This window comes from Mirounga leonina, unplaced genomic scaffold, assembly GCF_011800145.1.
Source record: "Mirounga leonina isolate KUSES-001 unplaced genomic scaffold, KU_Mleo_1.0 Mir_114, whole genome shotgun sequence".
In the NCBI taxonomy this organism is placed as follows: Eukaryota; Metazoa; Chordata; class Mammalia; order Carnivora; family Phocidae; genus Mirounga; species Mirounga leonina.
Genome location: NW_023270265.1, coordinates 15,609,251 through 15,627,750, shown reverse-complemented (window position 1 = coordinate 15,627,750; position 18,500 = coordinate 15,609,251). Strand labels below are relative to the sequence as shown.

The 18,500-nt window shown below is 46.9% G+C and overlaps 1 protein-coding gene across 1 annotated transcript in view; it reads left to right on the top strand.

The window, feature by feature from the left end:
• Positions 1-18,500, top strand: part of ALOX5 (arachidonate 5-lipoxygenase) — a gene marked incomplete in the record, with an annotated part of 75,356 nt that overhangs the window by 20,923 nt on the left and 35,933 nt on the right. Inside the window, 1 exon segment of the mRNA XM_035024086.1 lies at positions 10,159-10,281. Coding sequence (XP_034879977.1) covers positions 10,159-10,281 — 123 coding nt within the window.

Genomic DNA, 18,500 nt, shown 5'->3' with positions numbered 1-18,500 from the left:
CTCATATCAGTGAGGTCATATGATACATGTCTTTCTCTGTTTGACTTATTTCGCTCAGCATAATACCCTCCAGTTCCATCCACGTCGTTGCAAATGGCAAGATCCCATTCCTTCTGATGGCTGCATAATATTCCATTGTGTATATATACCACTTCTTCTTTATCCATTCATCTGTCGATGGACATCTTGGCTCTTTCCACAGTTTGGCTATTGTGGACATTGCTGCTATAAACATCAGGGTGTACGTATCCTTTCGGATCCCTACTTTTGTATCTTTGGGGTAAATACCCAGTAGTGCAATTGCTGGATCATATGGTAGCTCTATTTTCAACTTTTTGAGGAACCTCCCTACTGTTTTCCAGAGTGGCTGCACCAGCTTGCATTCTCACCAACAGTGTAGGAGGGTTCCCCTTTCTCCTCATCCCCTCCAACATCTGTCATTTCCTGACTTGTTAATTTTAGCCATTCTGACTGGTGTGAGGTGGTATCTCGTTGAGGTTTTGATTTGGCTTTCCCTGATGCCGAGCGATATTGAGCACTTTTTCATGTGTCTGTTGGCCATTTGGATGTCTTCTTTGGAAAAAATGTCTGTTCATGTCTTCTGCCCTTTTCTTGATTGGATCATTTGTTCTTTGAGTGTTGAGTTTGATGAGTTCTTTATAGATTTTGGATACTAGCCCTTTATCTGATATGTCATTTGCAAGTATCTTCTCCCGTACTGTCTGTTGTCTTTTGGTTTTGTTGACTGTTTCTTTTGCTTTGCAGAAGCTTTTTATCTTGATGAAGTCCCAATAGTTCATTTTTGCCCTTGCTTCCCTTGCCTTTGGCGATGTTTCTAGGAAGAAGTTGCTGCGGCTGAGGTCGAAGTGGTAGCTGCCTGTGTTCCCCTTTAGGATGTTGATGGACTCCTGTCTCACATTGAGGTCTTTCAGCCATTTGGAGTCTGTTTTTGTGTGTGGTGTAAGAAAATGGTCCAGTTTCAGTCTTCTGCATGTGGCTATCCAATTTTCCCAACACCATTTGTTGAAGAGACTGTCTTTTTTCCATTGGACATTCTTTCCCGCTTTGTCAAAGATTAGTTGACCATAGAGTGGAGGGTCCATTTCTGGGCTGTCTGTTCTGTTCCATTGATCTATGTGTCTGTTTTTGTGCCAATACCATACTGTCTTGATGATGACAGCTTTGTAATAGAGCTGGAAGTCCGGAATTGTGATGCCGCCAGCTTTGCTTTTCTTTTTCAACATTCCTCTGGCTATTCGGGGTCTTTTCTGGTTCCATACAAATTTTAGGATTGTTTGTTCCATTTCTTTGAAAAAAGTGGATGGTATTTTGATGGGGATTGCACTGAATATGTAGATTACTCTAGGTAGCACTGACATCTTCACAATATTTGTTCTTCCAATCCATGAGCATGGAACGTTTTTCCATTTCTTTGTGTCTTCCTCAATTTCTTTCATGAGTATTTTATAGTTTTCTGAGTACAGATCCTTTGCCTCTTTGGTTAGATTTATTCCTAGGTATCTTATGGCTTTGGGTGCAATTGTAAATGGGATCGACTCCTTAATTTCTCTTTCTTCTGTCTTGTTGTTGGTGTATACGAATGCCACTGACTTCTGTGCATTGATTTTATATCCTGCCACTTTACTGAAATCCTGTATGAGTTCTAGCAGTTTTGGGGTGGAGTCTTTTGGGTTTTCCACATAAAGTATCATATCATCTGCAAAGAGTGAGAGTTTGACTTCTTCTTTGCCAATTTGGATGCCTTTTATTTCTTTTTGTTGTCTGACTGCTGTGGCTAGGACTTCTAATACTATGTTGAATAGCAGTGGTGATAGTGGACATCCCTGCTGTGTTCCTGACCTTAGGGGGAAAGCTCTCAGCTTTTCCCCATTGAGAATGATATTCGCTGTGGGTTTTTCATAGATGGCTTTTATGATATTGAGGTATGTACCCTCTATCCGTATACTCTGAAGAGTTTTGATCAAGAAAGGATGCTGTACTTTGTAAAATGCTTTTTCTGCATCTATTGAGAGGATCATATGATTCTTGTTCTTTCTTTTGTTAATGTACTGTATCACATTGATTGATTTGCGGATGTTGAACCAACCTTGCAGCCCAGGGATAAATCCCACTTGGTCAGGGTGAATAATCCTTTTAATGGACTGTTGGATCCTATTGGCTAGTATTTTGGTGAGAATTTTTGCATCCATGTTCATCAGGGATACTGGTCTGTAGTTCTCTTTTTTAATGGGGTCTTTGTCTGGTTTTGGGATCAAGGTAATGGTGGCCTCATAAAACGAGTTTGGAGGTTTTCCTTCCATTTCTATTTTTTGGAACAGTTTCAGAAGAATAGGTATTAATTCTTCTTGAAATGTTTGGTAGAATTCCCCTGGGAAGCCATCTGGCCCTGGGCTTTTGTTTTTTGGGAGATTTTTGATGACTGCTTCAATTTCCTTAGTGGTTATAGGTCTGTTCAGGTTTTCTATTTCTTCCTGATTCAGTTTTGGTAGTTGATACATCTCTAGGAATGCATCCATTTCTTCCAGGTTATCTAATTTGCTGGCATAGAGTTGCTCATAATACGTTCTTATAATTGTTCGTATTTCTTTGGTGTTGGTTGTGATCTCCTCTTTCATTCATGATTTTGTTGATTTGGGTCATTTCTCTTTTCTTTTTGATAAGTCTGGCCAGGGATTTATCAATCTTATTAATTCTTTCAAAGAAACAGCTTCTAGTTTCATTGATCTGTTCTACTGTTCTTTTAGTTTCTATTCCATTGATTTCTGCTCTGATCTTTATTATTTCTCTTCTCCTGCTGGGTTTAGGCTTTATTTGCTGTTCTCTCTCCAGCTCCTTTAGGTGTAGGGTTAGGTTGTGTACTTGAGACCTTTCTTGTTTCTTGAGAAAGGCTTGTATTGCTATATACTTTCCTCTTAGGACTGCCTTTGCTGCATCCCAAAGATTTTGGCTCCCATGTTAGGGCCATAGATATTTACAATTGTTAGATCTTCTTGTTGGATAGACCCTTTAAGTAGGATATAGTGTCCTTCCTCATCTCTTATTACAGTCTTTGGTTTAAAATCTAATTGTTGTGTTTTCATTTTCATTGGTTTCCATGAATTTTTTTAATTCTTCTTTAATTTCCTGGTTGACCCATTCATTCTTTAGTAGGGTGCTCTTTAGCCTCCATGTATTTGGGTTCTTTCCGACTTTTCTCTTTTGATTGAGTTCTAGTTTCAAAGCATTGTGGTCTGAAAATAGGCAGGGAATGATCCCAGTCTTTTGGTACCGGTTGAGACCTGATTTATGACCTAGGATGTGATCAATTCTGGAGAATGTTCCATGGGCACTAGAGAAGAATGTGTATTCCGTTGCTTTGGGATGGAATGTTCTGAATATATCTGTGAAGTCCATTTGGTCCAGTGTGTCATTTAAAGTCTTTATTTCCTTGTTGATATTTTGCTTAGACGATCTGTCCATTTCAGTGAGGGGGGTGTTAAAGTCCCCCACTATTATTGTATTGTTGTCGATGTGTTTCTTTGCTTTTGTTATTAATTGCCTTATATAATTGGCTGCTCCCATGTTATGGCCATAGATATTTACAATTCTTAGATCTTCTTGTTGGATAGACCCTTTAAGTAGGATATAGTGTCCTTCCTCATCTCTTATTACAGTCTTTGGTTTAAAATCTAATTCATCTGATACAAGGATTGCCACCCCAGCTTTCTTTTGGTGTCCATTAGAATGGTAAATGGTTTTCCACCCCCTCACTTTCAATCTGGGGGTGTCTTTGGGTCTAAAATGAGTCTCTTGCAGACAGCATATCGATGGGTCTTGTTTTTTAATCCAGTCTGATAGCCTGTGTCTTTTGATTGGGGCATTTAGCCCATTTACATTCAGGGTAACTATTGAAAGATATGAATTTAGTGCCATTGTATTGCCTGTAAGGTGACTATTACCGTATATTGTCTGTGTTCCTTTCTGGTCTATGTTGCTTTTAGGCTCTCTCTTTGCTGAGAGGACCCCTTTCAAGATTTCGTGTAGGGCTGGTTTTGTGTTTGCAAATTCCTTTAGTTTTAGTTTGTCCTGGAAGTTTTTTATCTCTCCTTCTATTTTCAGTGACAGCCTAGCTGGATAGAGTATTCTTGGCTGCATATTTTTCTCATTTAGTGCTCTGAATATATCCTGCCAGTCCTTTCTGGCCTGCCAGGTCTCTGTGGATAGGTCTGTTGCCAATCTAATGTTTCTACCATTGTAGGTTACATATCTCTTCTCCTGAGCTGCTTTCAGGATTTTCTCTTTGTCTCTGAGATTCATAAGTTTTACTATTAGATGTCCGAGTGTTGACCTATTTTTATTGATTTTGAGGGCGGTTCTCTGTGCTTCCTGGATTTTGATGCCTGTTTCCTTCCCCAAATTAGGGAAGTTCTCTGCTATAATTTGCTCCATTATACCTTCTGCCCCTCTCTCTCTTTCTTCTTCTTCTGGGATCCCAATTATTCTAATGTTGTTTCGTCTTATGTTATCGCTTATCTCTCGAATTCTGCCCTCGTGATCCAGTAGTTGTTTATCTCTCTTTTTCTCAGCTTCTTTATTTTCCATCATTTGGTCTTCTGTATCACTGATTCTCTCTTCTGCCTCGTTTATCCTAGCAGTTAGTGCCCCCATATTTGATTGCACCTCTTTAATAGTCTTTTTGATTTCTACTTGGTTAGGTTTTAGTTCTTCTACTTCTCCAGAAAGGGTTTCTCTAATAACTTCCATGCTTTTTTCAAGCCCAGCTAGTATCTTTAAAGTGATGATTCTGAACTCTAGATCTGACATCGTACTAATGTCCGTATTGAGTAGGTCCCTGGCAGTCGGTACTACCTCTTGTTCTTTTTGTTGAGGTGATTTTTTCCGTCTTGGCATTTTGTCCAGAGGAGAATAGATTAATGAGAGAACAAAATGCTAACAGGGTAACAACGTTCCCAGAAAATATACTCTAAACAAATCAGAAAAGACCTGAAGCAGTGGGAAAAGAAAGGGAAAGAGAAAAAAAAGAAAAAGATAAAGATAAAAACAAACAAAAACAGAACAAAACAAAACAAAAAAAACAGAATGTGATCAAATATGATCAGGCTGGTATATAGATCAGTGCCACACACTAGATTTTGGGTGTATTTTGGTCTGTTAGAAGAAAGTGCCTCCCAAAATTCTAAAGAAAAAAAAACTTATATATGTACAAAAATAAGGGTTGATATGATGAAGGGATGGAATATGACTGTAAAGATGGAAATTATAAAAAATTTTATAAAAGGAATTGATAAGAAGTTGTTTGAAAAAAAGAAAGAAGAGGATTAAAAAAAAAGGGAGAGAATGTGATCAGGCAGAGGAGTAGAAAAAAAAACCATACAGTAGAGATTTAGGGTATATTTTGATCTGTTAGAAGAAACTATCTCAAAATTTTAAAGAGAGAACAACTTATATATATACGCCAAAAATACGGGTAACTACTATGAAGGGATAGAATATGACTCTAAAAATGAAAAATAAAAATGTTTTTTTTAAAAAAGGGATTCATAAGATGTTGGTTGAAAAAGGGAAAAAGAAAAAGAAAAAAAAAGACAGTTACCAAAAAAATTCACTTTGAAAGACTAAAGAATCATGGTAAAAAAGCCATGAAGTCTATGTGCAGTATTCCCCTAGCGCTGGAGTTCTGCCGTTCTCATTGATCGGTAAACTTGGTCTTGGCTGGCTGTTCTCGCTGATCTTCTGGGGAGGGGCCTGTTGCCGTGGTTTCCAAATGTCTCTGCCGGAGGCGGAATTGCCCCACCCTTGCCCGGTGGAGGCTAAGTAATCTGCTCCGGTTTGCTCTCCGGGGCTTTTGTTCCCTGCGAGCTTTCCGTACAGCTTTGGAGGCGGAGAGTGAAAATGGCGGCCTCCCAATCTCCGCCCCGGAGGAGCCGAGAACTCGGGGCCCCGCTCCTCAGTGAGCCCCCAGAGAAAAGCTGTCAGTCACTCCCCATCTCCCCGGTCTCCAGCCGCACTCCGTGCTCACCCGGCCTGTGACCGCGCGTTTCTCTCTCTGGCACCCGACCCCGGGTGGAGTCTCCAAACCCAGCAGATCCCTGCGGTGCGCTCCCGCGTCGCTGCTCCCGGGGAAGAAGGTGAGTCTCCCCAGATCTGCTGCTTGTTGGGTCCCTGCTGGAGGAGCAGGGGCCCGACTGTGCCGCGGATCACGGTTTATGGCCACCCCGAGCTGAGAGCCCGCGCGTGGGCTCCGTCTCTGCAGCCGGCTTCCCTGCTCCGATACCTGGGAGCTCTGCCGCACTCAGGGACCCCCGGTCTTTCTGTGTCCCCGAGGGTCCTGAGACCACACTGTCCTGCGACAGTGAAACCCCCTGCTTAGCCACCGGAGTGACGTCCCTCGTGGAGCTGACTTCTAAAAGTTCCAATTCTGTGCTCCACGGCTCTATCACTTGCCAGAAGCCGCCGACGGAGGCCCCTCCCCTGCCGTCTATCCTCAGATTCACTCCTCCGCCCGTCCTACCTTCCAGAAAGTGGTCGCTTTTCTGTTCAGAGAGTTGTTGCTCTTCTTCGATCTCCTGTTGAGTTTGTAGGTGTTCAGAATGGTTTGATCCCTATCCAGCTGAATTCCTGAGAGGAGATGAGATCCAGGTCTCCTACTGCTCTGCCATCTTGCTCCGCCTCCTCTAATTTTCTTTTTGCAGGTCTTTCTCCTCCCTGGGTACTTTATACAAGGGAAAGTATAGCTTGTACCATACTGAGTGAGATATTCTTCTGTTTGTAAATAAATATTGCTGGGATAAAGATAAATTAGTTATTTTTTAAATATTTTCTTTGTATTGACATCTTACTAAACTCTTTTATCAGCACTAATCTTTTTTGTTGGTGAGTCTTTTTAGTTACCTAGTCATTTGGTCATGTTATCTAAATGATGATAATTTCGTCTGTTATTTTCCATTTACATCACTGTATTTTTTTCTCATTTCACACCTGGAATTCCCAAAACAAGTAATAGTAGCAATGATGGTCTTGATTTTTGAGAAAATGTCTTTGATATTTTTGTTTATTTAAAATTATACTTGCGGGCGCCTGGGTGGCTCAGTTGGTTAAGCGACTGCCTTCGGCTCAGGTCATGATCCTGGAGTCCCGGGATCGAGTCCCACATCGGGCTCCCTGCTCAGCAGGGAGTCTGCTTCTCCCTCTCCCACTCCCCCCTCTTGTGCTCTTTCTCTCAAATAAATAAATAAAAAATCTTTAAAAAAAAATTATACTTGCTATTGTTTTCTGATGAATACTACATTTCAGAACTTCTTGGTTCATTCTAATTGTTTGGCTGAACTTGTTAATTTCCTCAGAATAAGTTTGGAGGAAATATAATATCTGAGTCAGTGCTTGTCTCCACCCCCAAAAATTCTCCTGCCCTCACCAATTACTTGATGACATAAGAGGCTTAGATAATGACCTAAAAAGAAGTCCATAAACACTTCACACTGTTTCCCCATTTTCAGTATAAAATGAGAAAACTAATAACTTGATTATTTTTCTTTTCCCAGAAACTTGTGAGCTTGTGAAAGCACCTCTCTTCTCTCCCCACTCCGGCCTCCCCCTCTCCTTCCCTTCCCCCCTCCTCCCCCCCCCCCCAACTCCCTCCTCCTTCCCTTCCTCCCTTTCTTTTTCTCCCCCACCCCCCAACACACACACACACACACACACACAGTCTTCTCTGTCTTTGGCAATATATATCTATCCATGCCCTTTTTCCTTTTCTTTCCTGCCTAGGACTTACTCAGAAAATTGAGGTCTTTTCAACTTAAGAAAGTTTTTCTCTTATTTCTTGATTTTTACTTCTCCATATATTCCTCTCTCTCCTTTTGGACCTCTTAGTCTCTGCATGTTAAATCTTCTATATCTGCCTTTCATGTCTCCTGTGTTTTCTTTTTTCTTTAAGTTTTTATTTTAATCCTAGGTAATTAACATACAGTGTCATATTAGTTTCAGGTGTACAATATTCAACATTTCCATACAATACCCAGTGCTCATCACGAGTACACTCCTTAATCCCCATCGTGGTTTCCCTTTTCTTTGTGGTTTTGCTCTGTATTTGTGTTACATTTTCTTCCATTTTGCACAGAGCAGTGCCTGGCCCATGACAGGTCTCGGTAATTAGTTACTGAATGAACAAATTTTGTCCGGGAGACAAATTAGATCTCACAGTGACTGCTTTCCCATTTCTCTATTGAATTTTCAATTCAGAAATCATGTTTTGTTGTTGGAGAAAGTCTTTTAACATTCTACTTAAATCTCTTTAACACTTCTCCTTTTTTTAAAGAAATTAAATGTCTTTTTTGCTTCTTCCTTCCTTCTGCCTGGCTGTTCAACGTGGTCTTCCTCAGTGGAGTGTGATTTTTTTTTTCTTCGCCTATTTATCTGCGGGCACAAAGGCCTTTGGCCCCCGTGCAGGTCAGCCTGTCAGGTGTCTCAGGCAGCAGTGGCCTGCAGTGGGAGGGCCACAGGCGTGTGGTGGTGAGCTTACAAACTGTACTGTTTCCGAGCACTAAGAGGCCCTAGTCTCCCGAGCACCCTAGGTGGGGCACTTCCATCCATCAGTGCTGCCATCCTCAGGAGGTGGGGGGAACGGCAGCGGGAAGCGGGGAGTTCCAAGGAAATGAATTATTTTCCCCCAAAAATGGGGAAAAAAATCAGTAGATTAGTTGACGTTGTACACTTGTCTACATTTTATCCTGTTAACATACCAGCAGTGGTGTTAATACAAATATAACAAATATAGAAGATTTTCTTAAAGTCCAGGAAAATGGAATAGTATAAGTAAACCAGCAGTGAGGAATGACAGCGCTGCATGACAGAAAATGCTTTTCAAAATGCATCTGCTCTGACTGATCGTATCCAGTTCCTGTTCACCTCTGGTGGTCCTAATGGGAGTCTTACTGGGCCAACAGAACAGCACGAAAAACCATGGAGATTTTTGTGACAGTAAAAGGACAAGATGATATTAAAGGGACTCCAGACTTTTTCATGACCTCAACTCTCAGTGCTTTACTTTCCAGTCATAAGAGAGATTTTAAAAAAGGAGAATTAGGAATACAAATGGAAAAGCTGTTAACCCAGAATATAAATTTTAGTTTTTAAACAAATACAAGATCATTCTCCCTGAGGTAAATGAACAGTTTTGGTTAGTTTGGGTTTTGCAGTAAGCAAAGAAAAAAAAAGTAAAAAAAAAAAATTTTTTTTTTAAGTGAAATTTAAGGGGCACCTGGTAGCTCAGTCGGTTAAGCATCTGACCCTTGATTTCAGCTCAGGCCATGATCTCAGGGTGATGGGATCAAGCCCCACGTAGGACTCTGTGCTCAGTGGGGAGTCTGCTTGAGATTCTCTCTCTCCCTCTGCCCCTCCCATCCATGCTCACATGCACATGCACGCTCTCTCTCTCTCTAAAATAAATAAGTCTTTTAAAAAAAGTAAAATTTACAAAACACAATGTAAATGCCGTATGCTGCAGGATAAGTTTCAAGGACACCAGGATCTGAAAATTTGGGTTGGATAGCATGCATGGCCTGTCTTTGATTATAACAGTCATACTAACCCTGCCCCTGGCAGCATCTGGGCCTTCGGCCCCGCATCCAACCACCCTGCTGCCCTGGGCACCCTACTGGGAAGGCATGACCACCGTCCCCATTCCCCAGCCACCACACACGGTACAGGGGTGTGTTGGCTGAGCTGGAGGGCTATTGGCTGTCCAGGTCAGCCTGGAAGTGGGGGGCCTTACCCACTTCTATCTCCGGTGACTCTCTATGCCAGGGGGGAGATGGTGGTTGGGCATCCCACCAGATCAGTGAGGTCTTCTCATGCTTCCTTTCAACCTCTTTTTATGCCCTGGCTCACACTTACCATTCACTACTCCTCTGCCGTGAGCCCAATCTCAGGTTCAGGAGACCCCAGACCTCCTACTGTGATGCTCAGGGTGCAGCAAAGCAGGCTACTGCCAGCCCCCAGGAGGGGTCCCACTACCTCGCAGGATGCACACTCAGCTGATGCACACGTCCTCAGACCACAAGGGCAGCCGTTAGTCTGAGGGGGCCAACCCAAAGGCCAGGCATTTGATGCAGTTTTCTTCTTTTTATTCATGCTCAGGTGGATGGAGTGGAACCCTGGCTTCCCTTTGAGTATTGATGCCAAATGTCACAAGGATTTACCACGAGACATCCAGTTTGATAGTGAGAAGGGCGTGGACTTTGTTCTGAACTACTCCAGAGCGTGAGTTTCTAGGAACCTAAGGATGCTGGGCAGCCAGGGGCCGGGGCCACGAGTGGGACCCTCACTTCTTTCTTTGTGGAGGCTTTGGGCTGGGGAGCAGCTCAGCTGGGCACCCTTTCCCACATCATTTGACTGTATCTTGGTCATGCTGGATCCTCAGTGCACAACCTCAGGGTGGCCTCTATCTAAACCGAGTTACAACCTGGATGACTCCAGACACCAAACATAGCTCTGTTGTCAGCCCAGAGTCGAGGTCTTTACTTGAAGTGTCCCATCCCCACCCACGTCTCATCCCCCCAGGGCCAATTCAAGGATAGACACCCATCCCCTGGTTGTCTGTCACAGCAACCCCATGAGGCAGGCAGTTATTATCCTCACCTTGCCGTTGGAGAAGCTGAGGAATAAGGAGGTCACATACCTTGTCCAATGGCCCCTACTGATAAATGGCAGAGATCTGAGTTCTGTGCTCCTTCTTTGTGATTGAATTCCCACAAGGCTTCTACTGAGACTCCTTGGGTGTTTATGAAACATGGAGCCCCAGCACCATCCCAGGGCCAGTGGGGGAGCCTTTGAGCTGCGCCTTGACACTGTAGGGAGTTCTCACAATCATACACATCTAGAAAACTCTACATCCGTGGTTCTGCCACCTGACTGAGTCTTAGATGGACCTGAGGAGCTTCAGCACCTCCTAGTGCCAGGCCAGCCCCACAGCCAGGAGGAGAGTCTCCGGGGTGGGGCCCTGGTCTCGGATAGGCATATCCAGGAGGCAGACGGGTGGAGAGCCACTAACCCAGTCGGCTTCGATGGCAACATTCACTTAGTGCGTAGCTACTCCCCTCGAGAAGGGCCCCTCATCTGGTCGGACACACTTGGGCCTGTGCCAAAGTCTTCTTCCTCCTTTGCACATTTGGGAAGAACTCTACACACACACACACACACACACACACAGCCTCACAATCAGCCTCCATACGGAATCCCCTCAAATCGGAAAGGCCATGTGCATTTGTCTCTCTCAGGCTGCATCTACCTGGGGGGAGGAGGTGGTAACGACCTAACACTTACCAAGCCTCTGCTGAGTGTCAGGCTCATAAGTGTGGGTATTTTCTACTACAATCAGGTAAATAAGCTGACATTCCACTGGATCCAGGTCAAAGAATTTGTCTAAGGTCATTTAGGCAGAAATTGGCAAAACCAGAATTTGAATTCAGATTTACTGGGTCCAAAGCTGGGGATTTTTTTTTTTCTTTCCCTGCTACAATTGGGATCAACTAGAGAGAAAAACTAAAACCAAACAACTGGGTTAGTAATGCACTGTAGTACCCAACATCTGGCTCCCTGGAAACACCAGGGCAATTAAATATCTCATTTCCCACCCAGGGATTCCCAAAGGCATGTGGCTTTAAGAGCAGAGCCCTGACTGGGATGGTCTGAGCAGAAAAGAAGGCCCTTGTGAGAGGGGCAGTCTGAAGAGAAAATGATAAGAATGGAGAGCAGCAAGGTCAGAGGAGATGATACTGGTTTGGGGAATAGTGCCACCTCTGCTTAGTAATGGCAAAGGGATGGGTGGTGGAGGTCTAGTGGACAATGGATGGATGGGTAGATGGTAGATAGATGGATAGTAGAGGGATTGATGGATGGATGGATGGATGGATGTTGGGTGGAGGAGTGAGAGAGGGTGGACGGCTGGTAGAGGAATATGTGGATGGATGGATGGTGGAGTGAAGGCCAGGCTGTGCCTTTCTTACGTCTGCTCAGTGTTCCTGAAATTAATTGTCGTGTCTGTATCTCAGAAGCCAACACAGCAGCTTCCACAGAAGAGGTGCTCAGTAAACTCCCTCACAAGGAATGGAGTATGATGGAGCTGATCTCTCAGGGGCCTTTGTTATCACCTCATAGGCCCTCTCTTCACACACCCACATGCACTCTCTCATCCTCTTTCTCTCTCTCTCTCTCACACACACACACACATACACGCACAATCACCATTCTCCTCTCATGTACCCCCATCATGGCTAACAGCATCTTAGCTGTGCATCTCACAGTACTGTCCATGTGGCCTCGCCGCCCCCCCTGGCCCTGCCCAGGCTGTCCACCCAGCATCTGCAAGGCCACTTCTGTGTTTGTTCTCAGAGTCCCCTGGGGGATTCCAGTGTGCAGTCAGGACTGAAACCACTGGCCTCCGTGCCTCCCTTGGCCTCATCCTCCACCCAGTTGCCTGTGGGGTCACATCTTCCCCCTGGGGTCTCAGGATGTATGTCCTTCCCTCCCAGCTCTGTCATCTCTCCCTGGGACATTCAGGAATACCCTTCTACCTGCTTCCCCAGGATCCATCCAACACAGCAACTGGAAGTTCATTCTCAAGTGCACATTATAGTTTCTTGGAGGCTCCTTCTACAAAGGCAAATACAATTCTTTTACTCCCCCGCTAAAATCCTTCAGTGATTACCCCAGCTACAGACGAGAGCCTGCGCATCTCTGCCCAGCTTCCCTGCCTTCCCTCTTGACCCTAGATACACAGGACATTCCAGCCATGTGCGTCCAGAACTAGTTAGCAAGGCATCTTCATGCCCTTTGTCTTTGCATATGCTGTTCCCTCCACCTCGGATACCATTCTTTCCTTCTTGGCCTGGCTAAATCCAACTCATTATTTTTGAGGACCTAGATGAGGTGAACCTTCTCCCAGAAGCTCCTAGAAGTCCTGGGGCCTGAGTGAGGCCTTGTTCTCCCCAGTACTGGCCACACAGGCCACCATTTCTCCAATGACATCACAGCCCTTCTTTCTTCACGTCTGCCATGTAACTTGGCCCCTTGAGCTATGGACTATTTGGCAGGAACATAGCATAGACATCTTGAGATGGGCCCTCAGCCCTTCCTGGTACAGCACAGCTCAGCAGGTCAGCTAAGCCCTACCTCGGCTGGAAGTCTTCACAGCAGAAAGGCACCTGGGCGGCCCTTACAGCTGACCGGGCAAACACAGGCAGGGGCCTAAAGGAATGAGACAAGGATGCTCTGGCAGAGAGGGTGCCTTATGCCAAGGTCAGCTGTGGCTGGGCCTGCTCACAGAACCAAGTGGGTGGTAACATTTCCTGGCGGCATCAAAGGAGGAACAACTTACGTGTTTACTTACCACTCACTGTTTGCAGACTAGAGCTTGATTGCAGGCGGTTGGTGGGTTGATAAGGGAATGTCCCTTTAAAGGAAATTGAGAAAGAGAGCTTCCTTCCTAGTAAGGTTGAACAGTGCAGAAATGGGACTGAGTTCCAGAGGAGGTGACCAGCCTCGCGCCAAGACCGAGGTGCTCGGACCCTCACCCCCTGTGCATTTCCCGTCAGATGAGATCAGGTGGAGGCTGCTCCCTGAAGGGGCATCCTTCTCCCTGAGGTCACAGGGAATCCTTTGCGAATCCCTGGGTGGGAAATGGGATATTTAACCTCACTGTAACCACACATGGCTTCCTGGGAGGGCAGCCTCCGAAGTGCTACCACAACCTGCACTGACTGCTCTGGGCCGGGATTTGCAGGGATCACTGCTGCACTGCAGACGCTTGGCTTGGCAGCCTTCAGGGGTCAGACGAGAGAGCCTAGAGGTGGCGAAGGGGCTGACTGAGGAGTAGGGAGAAATGCGGGATGTGGTGTGGATGGACCTGGGATCTGGTTGGAATTCAGGTCAAAATAGGGAGAGACTGACGGGAGACCCCCAGGCATCCTTGACCTGTGCATCCCACTGGTCAGGAAAATGGAGTGATCCTTACAAAGGGAAGCTGGGGAAGAAGTGGGGTAGATGAGTCCAGCCTGGGGGCATTGTTGAGGCTGAGAGCCCCGGGCAGCCTCTGGTGGTGCCGTGCAGGCTCAGGGCCAAGGGCCAGACGCTGTGTGCCAGGGAGGGGCGAGAGGGCTAGTGTGGTCTGTCAGCCATGACCCCTGTTCCCCGCTTCTCCCAGCCCCCCAGACAGGTCACTGCTGCTAGTTGGAGGTCAGACAAAGTCCCATGTATGGCAGCTCCTTGAAGGGAGTCAGTGGTGAAGAGAAGGAAGGCTCAGGCATCCGAGATGAAGAAGAGCCGGGGCCTGGAGGGGAGAGAGAGGGGGTGACAGTGGATGGGGCAGAGTTCCAGCAGAGGAGGGCGGAGGAAGTGGTGTGGTGAGGCCCAGGGCTGGGGCCTTTCATTTCTCCAGAAACCAGAGCCATGAGCTCTGTGCAGGAAGAAGGCCCCACGCCCTCTTATTGCCACCCCAGCTCGGAAACAAGTTGGCTCCACGTCACCAACGCACTCGTAGAAAATAGTGTTCTCCCTCTTAGCTTCACAAATGTTACCCAAAAGCCCCTGATCTTCTTGGAAATTTTAAAAACCATCTCCTCCTTCTTCTAACTGATGTCTGTATATCAACCCTGTTTACCTCTATCGAATTTTGTGAGACAGAGCTACGTCCCACTGGGAGATAAATATGTTATTAAAATGTAGAGGGAGGGGCGCCTGGGTGGCTCAGATGGTTAAGCGACTGCCTTCGGCTCAGGTCATGATCTCAGGGTCCTGGGATCGAGTCCCGCATCGGGCTCCCTGCTCCTTGGGAGCCTGCTTCTCCCTCTGCCTCTCTGTCTCTCTGTCTCTCATGAATAAATAAATAAAATCTTTAAAAAAAAAAAAAATGTGGAGGGGGGAGATTCCCACCTAAAAGTTAGACAGACCTGGGGAATTTTAATTATATTTGCTAAAGTAGCTTTTTGTGTGTGTGTGTGTGTGTGTGTGTGTGGTTAGAAATGGGTCATGAAAGAAGACACAATACAAAGCATAAAGTATGGTTTCCCTAAAAAGCCTGGTCTATAGTCAAATTACATTGCAACCTCTTCAGCAGTGGGTCTCACACTATAACTTGCATCAGAATCCCCTGGGGGGCTTGTTAAAAATCAGGATTTCTGGACCCACCCCCAGAGTTTCTGATTCAGGAGGTCTGAGGCAGGACCTGAGAATCTGCATTTTTAATGAGGTCCCTGGGGGCTGCAGCTGCTGCTGGCCTGGGGACCACACAGAGAACCCCTGCTCTCCAGGGTTGTAAGACTTGAGAAATCCTGGCATAAAGGATTTCTGTGCCCTCCCAACTCCTCAGACTAGCTTGCCTTTGTGGGCTGCAGGCCCCCCAGAGCAGGTGTCCCTCCAGGGACAAGAGGGAGAACCTTTTCCCCTTCTTGGTGTCCTTCTCTGCTCTTCACTTTAGCTCAGCTGCATTTATGGAGTGCCTGCTGGGGGCCTGGATCCCGGAACTGCTCTAGGTACCAGCAGTCCTTGCCTTTTCTTTTCCTGTGCCCCTCCCCACACCTACCTCAAGCCTGCCCTGGGACTAGAAAAAGAAAATGCTGATTCCTACAGTGAAACAAACTCAGTGAAGGAAGGCGCAGTTTTAGCTGAATATGGCTCTTTCTGCAAGGCTGGTTCTAGGGCAGCTGGACTCCTCCAGGACACTGGGCAGTTGCAGCAGGCCCTCCTTGCTTAGGGCAGTAAGGACAGGCAGCCAGGCTGCCCGGTGAGGGAGCAGGGGTCCAGACAGCGTCTCTCAAGCCCTCATGTGCATGTGGATCTGCGTGGGACGTTGGTAGACACAGTGGGTTCTGATCAGTGGGTCTGAGTGGGGATCGAGTGTGCATTCCTAGCAAGCCCCCATGCGATGCTGGTGCTGCTGGTCCCTGGGCCAGACTCAGAGTAGTGAGGTTGTACTTGGCTTTCCTGGAGAAAAATTCTATTAATCTCTTAAAATTATAGCAACAACTATCAACCCAGGATTCATTACCCTTTAAAAGCAAACGGCTGCCTTCTTTAGAGCCCGGCAGCTAGGGTTGATTCAAACTCTAGCTGTGTCCTTTTGGGAGAGTCATTTCAGTGTCCTGACCCTTAGTTTCCTCCCTCTGATATGAGGCTGATGATACCTAGCTGCTGGAATTGTTATGTGATTTCTGCGAGCTCATGTATGTAATGCCCCCCCCAGGTGAGTTCCCTCTAGTGTCTCCATTCTGGGTGCTTGGGAGGACTTGAGCTCAAGGAAGGAGCCCAGCTGGGGAGCTGCCTCCTCGGGCACTGTCCCCGCCCACTTGCTGGCTCTCTGGGCTTCCTCTACCCCCATGTGAGCAGGCCTGGAGGAGCTACTGCTGCCCCTCCTTTAACAAATGTTTACTGAGCTCCTGGGGGGTAGGGCCCGAAATGAATCGAAAGTGGCCTTTGGTCCCAGCTCCAGGAAGCTCACAGTCTAATGGGGACCAAGTTGGGGATAGCTTATCACAACAGCATGTAGGAGCTCCTCCTTAGGAAAGGAATGCTGGGGAAACTTGAGGCAGAAGAGGAAGTAACTCTGGGGGAACAGCATCAGAAAAATGCTTTCCAAGAGAGAAGATGCCCAAGCTGGGTTTTGAAGGATGAGTGGGAGTTTACCATGCAGCTTGGAGGAGTGGAGGGGATGGCATTTTAGGCAGTAAGAATTCTGGTGAGCCAGGGGGATCAGAGTAGAGGCCTGTGTGGGGAAGTGGGGCTGAGGCTACCAAGGCAGGAAGGTGGGCACGGAGCCTAGCCTTTACCTGGCAGGGGGTGGGGGGAGTAGGACCATGGTGGCCCAAGAGGCTCGGCGTTGTGGTGTCAAGAAGAAAGGAGTTGGTTGTCAGATGCACTAGAGAGATCGAGAAAGCTTCGGGCTAACCGTAGGGCCCTTTGGATGCAGCCACTAGGAAGTCACCAGGGCCCTGGAGGAGAGCACTTTTAGGGGGCAAGGGGGACAGGACGTAAAGAAGAGTAAGTAGGTGAAGATTCTTCCATGAATTGGGTGTGAAGGAAGAAAGGGATGAGTGAATTAGACGAGAAGACCCAGGGGAAGGAAGAGGGTAAAGTGCTGCACTGCAGACAGGATTTTGAACCTATCTGCTGGTCCCCCAGAATGCTAGTGCTTAATGCTGCAGACTTTAATATTAACAATGAGTGACAATTAGGGCACTACTTGCTAATGTTTGTTGAACTCTTTTTATGAACTAGGGTTTTCTGTACATTAGGTCAGCCCTGTGAGGCAGGGACAGTCATTGTGCCCATTTCACAGGTGAGAAAACTGAGACACCGTAGGATTAGGGACTTGCCTAAGGCCACGTGGCTGGGAAGCGATGGGGCTGGGCTCTTAGGCCAGGCCCTTAACACCCTGTGCTGAGCAGTACCATCGCAGCTGCCATCTCTCAGGGACTCCCAGCCCCGTCCAGACTTGTGTCCAGACCCCAGCACTTGGGTCGGGGGTTCCAAGACCGCCAGGGTCCAGCCCCCTAGAGGTCTGATGGGGAAAGGACACCCAAGTGCCTGGCAGCCCACTCTGCGTGGATAGTTCCTGATAGCGAGAACCCACAGAACCAGGGCCCAGCTAGCCTGGTCCCCACAGCGCACGCCATAGCGTGCCACTCGGTCCCTGGTTAAACTCAGTCCTGCTGTGGAAAACATACTTGTGGCTGAGGTCACCAGAGAGACCTTCCCCATTGAACCTCCAGCGTTGGGCAATTCAGCTTCCATGCCACTTCTGAGTAATTCTGGTGACTTGTCTCTTCCGAGCCACCTGCTCTGCCTGGAATCAGGCCAGCCCTCCTCAGTGAGCGTTGCCCCCCGCTCCCAACAGCAAAACTGTGAGGTGCAAAATGGAGAAGCTGTTAGAAGGAAAGGGGCAGGGGAAGCAGAGGAGACAAGAGCTCCCCCTCTCCGGGCACAGAGCGAGCAGCCCAGTGCATGTTGACCTTGGCTGTGTGACCTTAAATGAGCCAGATGCTCTCTCTGGGCTGCAGGTTCCTCTTTGTGCAATAACAGATCTTCAAAGTCCCAATATTCCACTTGTCTGTAAGCATGTAGAAATATTTTGCCTCAGGATGACATGCAAATGTTTTCCTCCTAATTCCACGTCTTCCTGAATCTGTGGCTTCCTCTGGGTGCCACCCCACCCCGCATTCAGTGCCAGCCTTTTGTTTCAAAGTCAAAGAGACCCAGTTGGGTAGACCATGAGCCAGGGGCTATGACTCACTCCCAGTTCCCCACAAGGTCCCTCGGGGTTCGGGACCTCTCTCCGGGGCTCCATGTGGCACGGGGCTGTGCTGGGGCTGTCGGGCCTGCAGAGACCAGGGAAGGCCTCTCCTCTCCCAGAAATGCATCCTTTTCCACACCCAGTGTGACAGTGGAGGGCACAGTGCGGTTTACTCCTCTAGTTTAACACTGGTTTC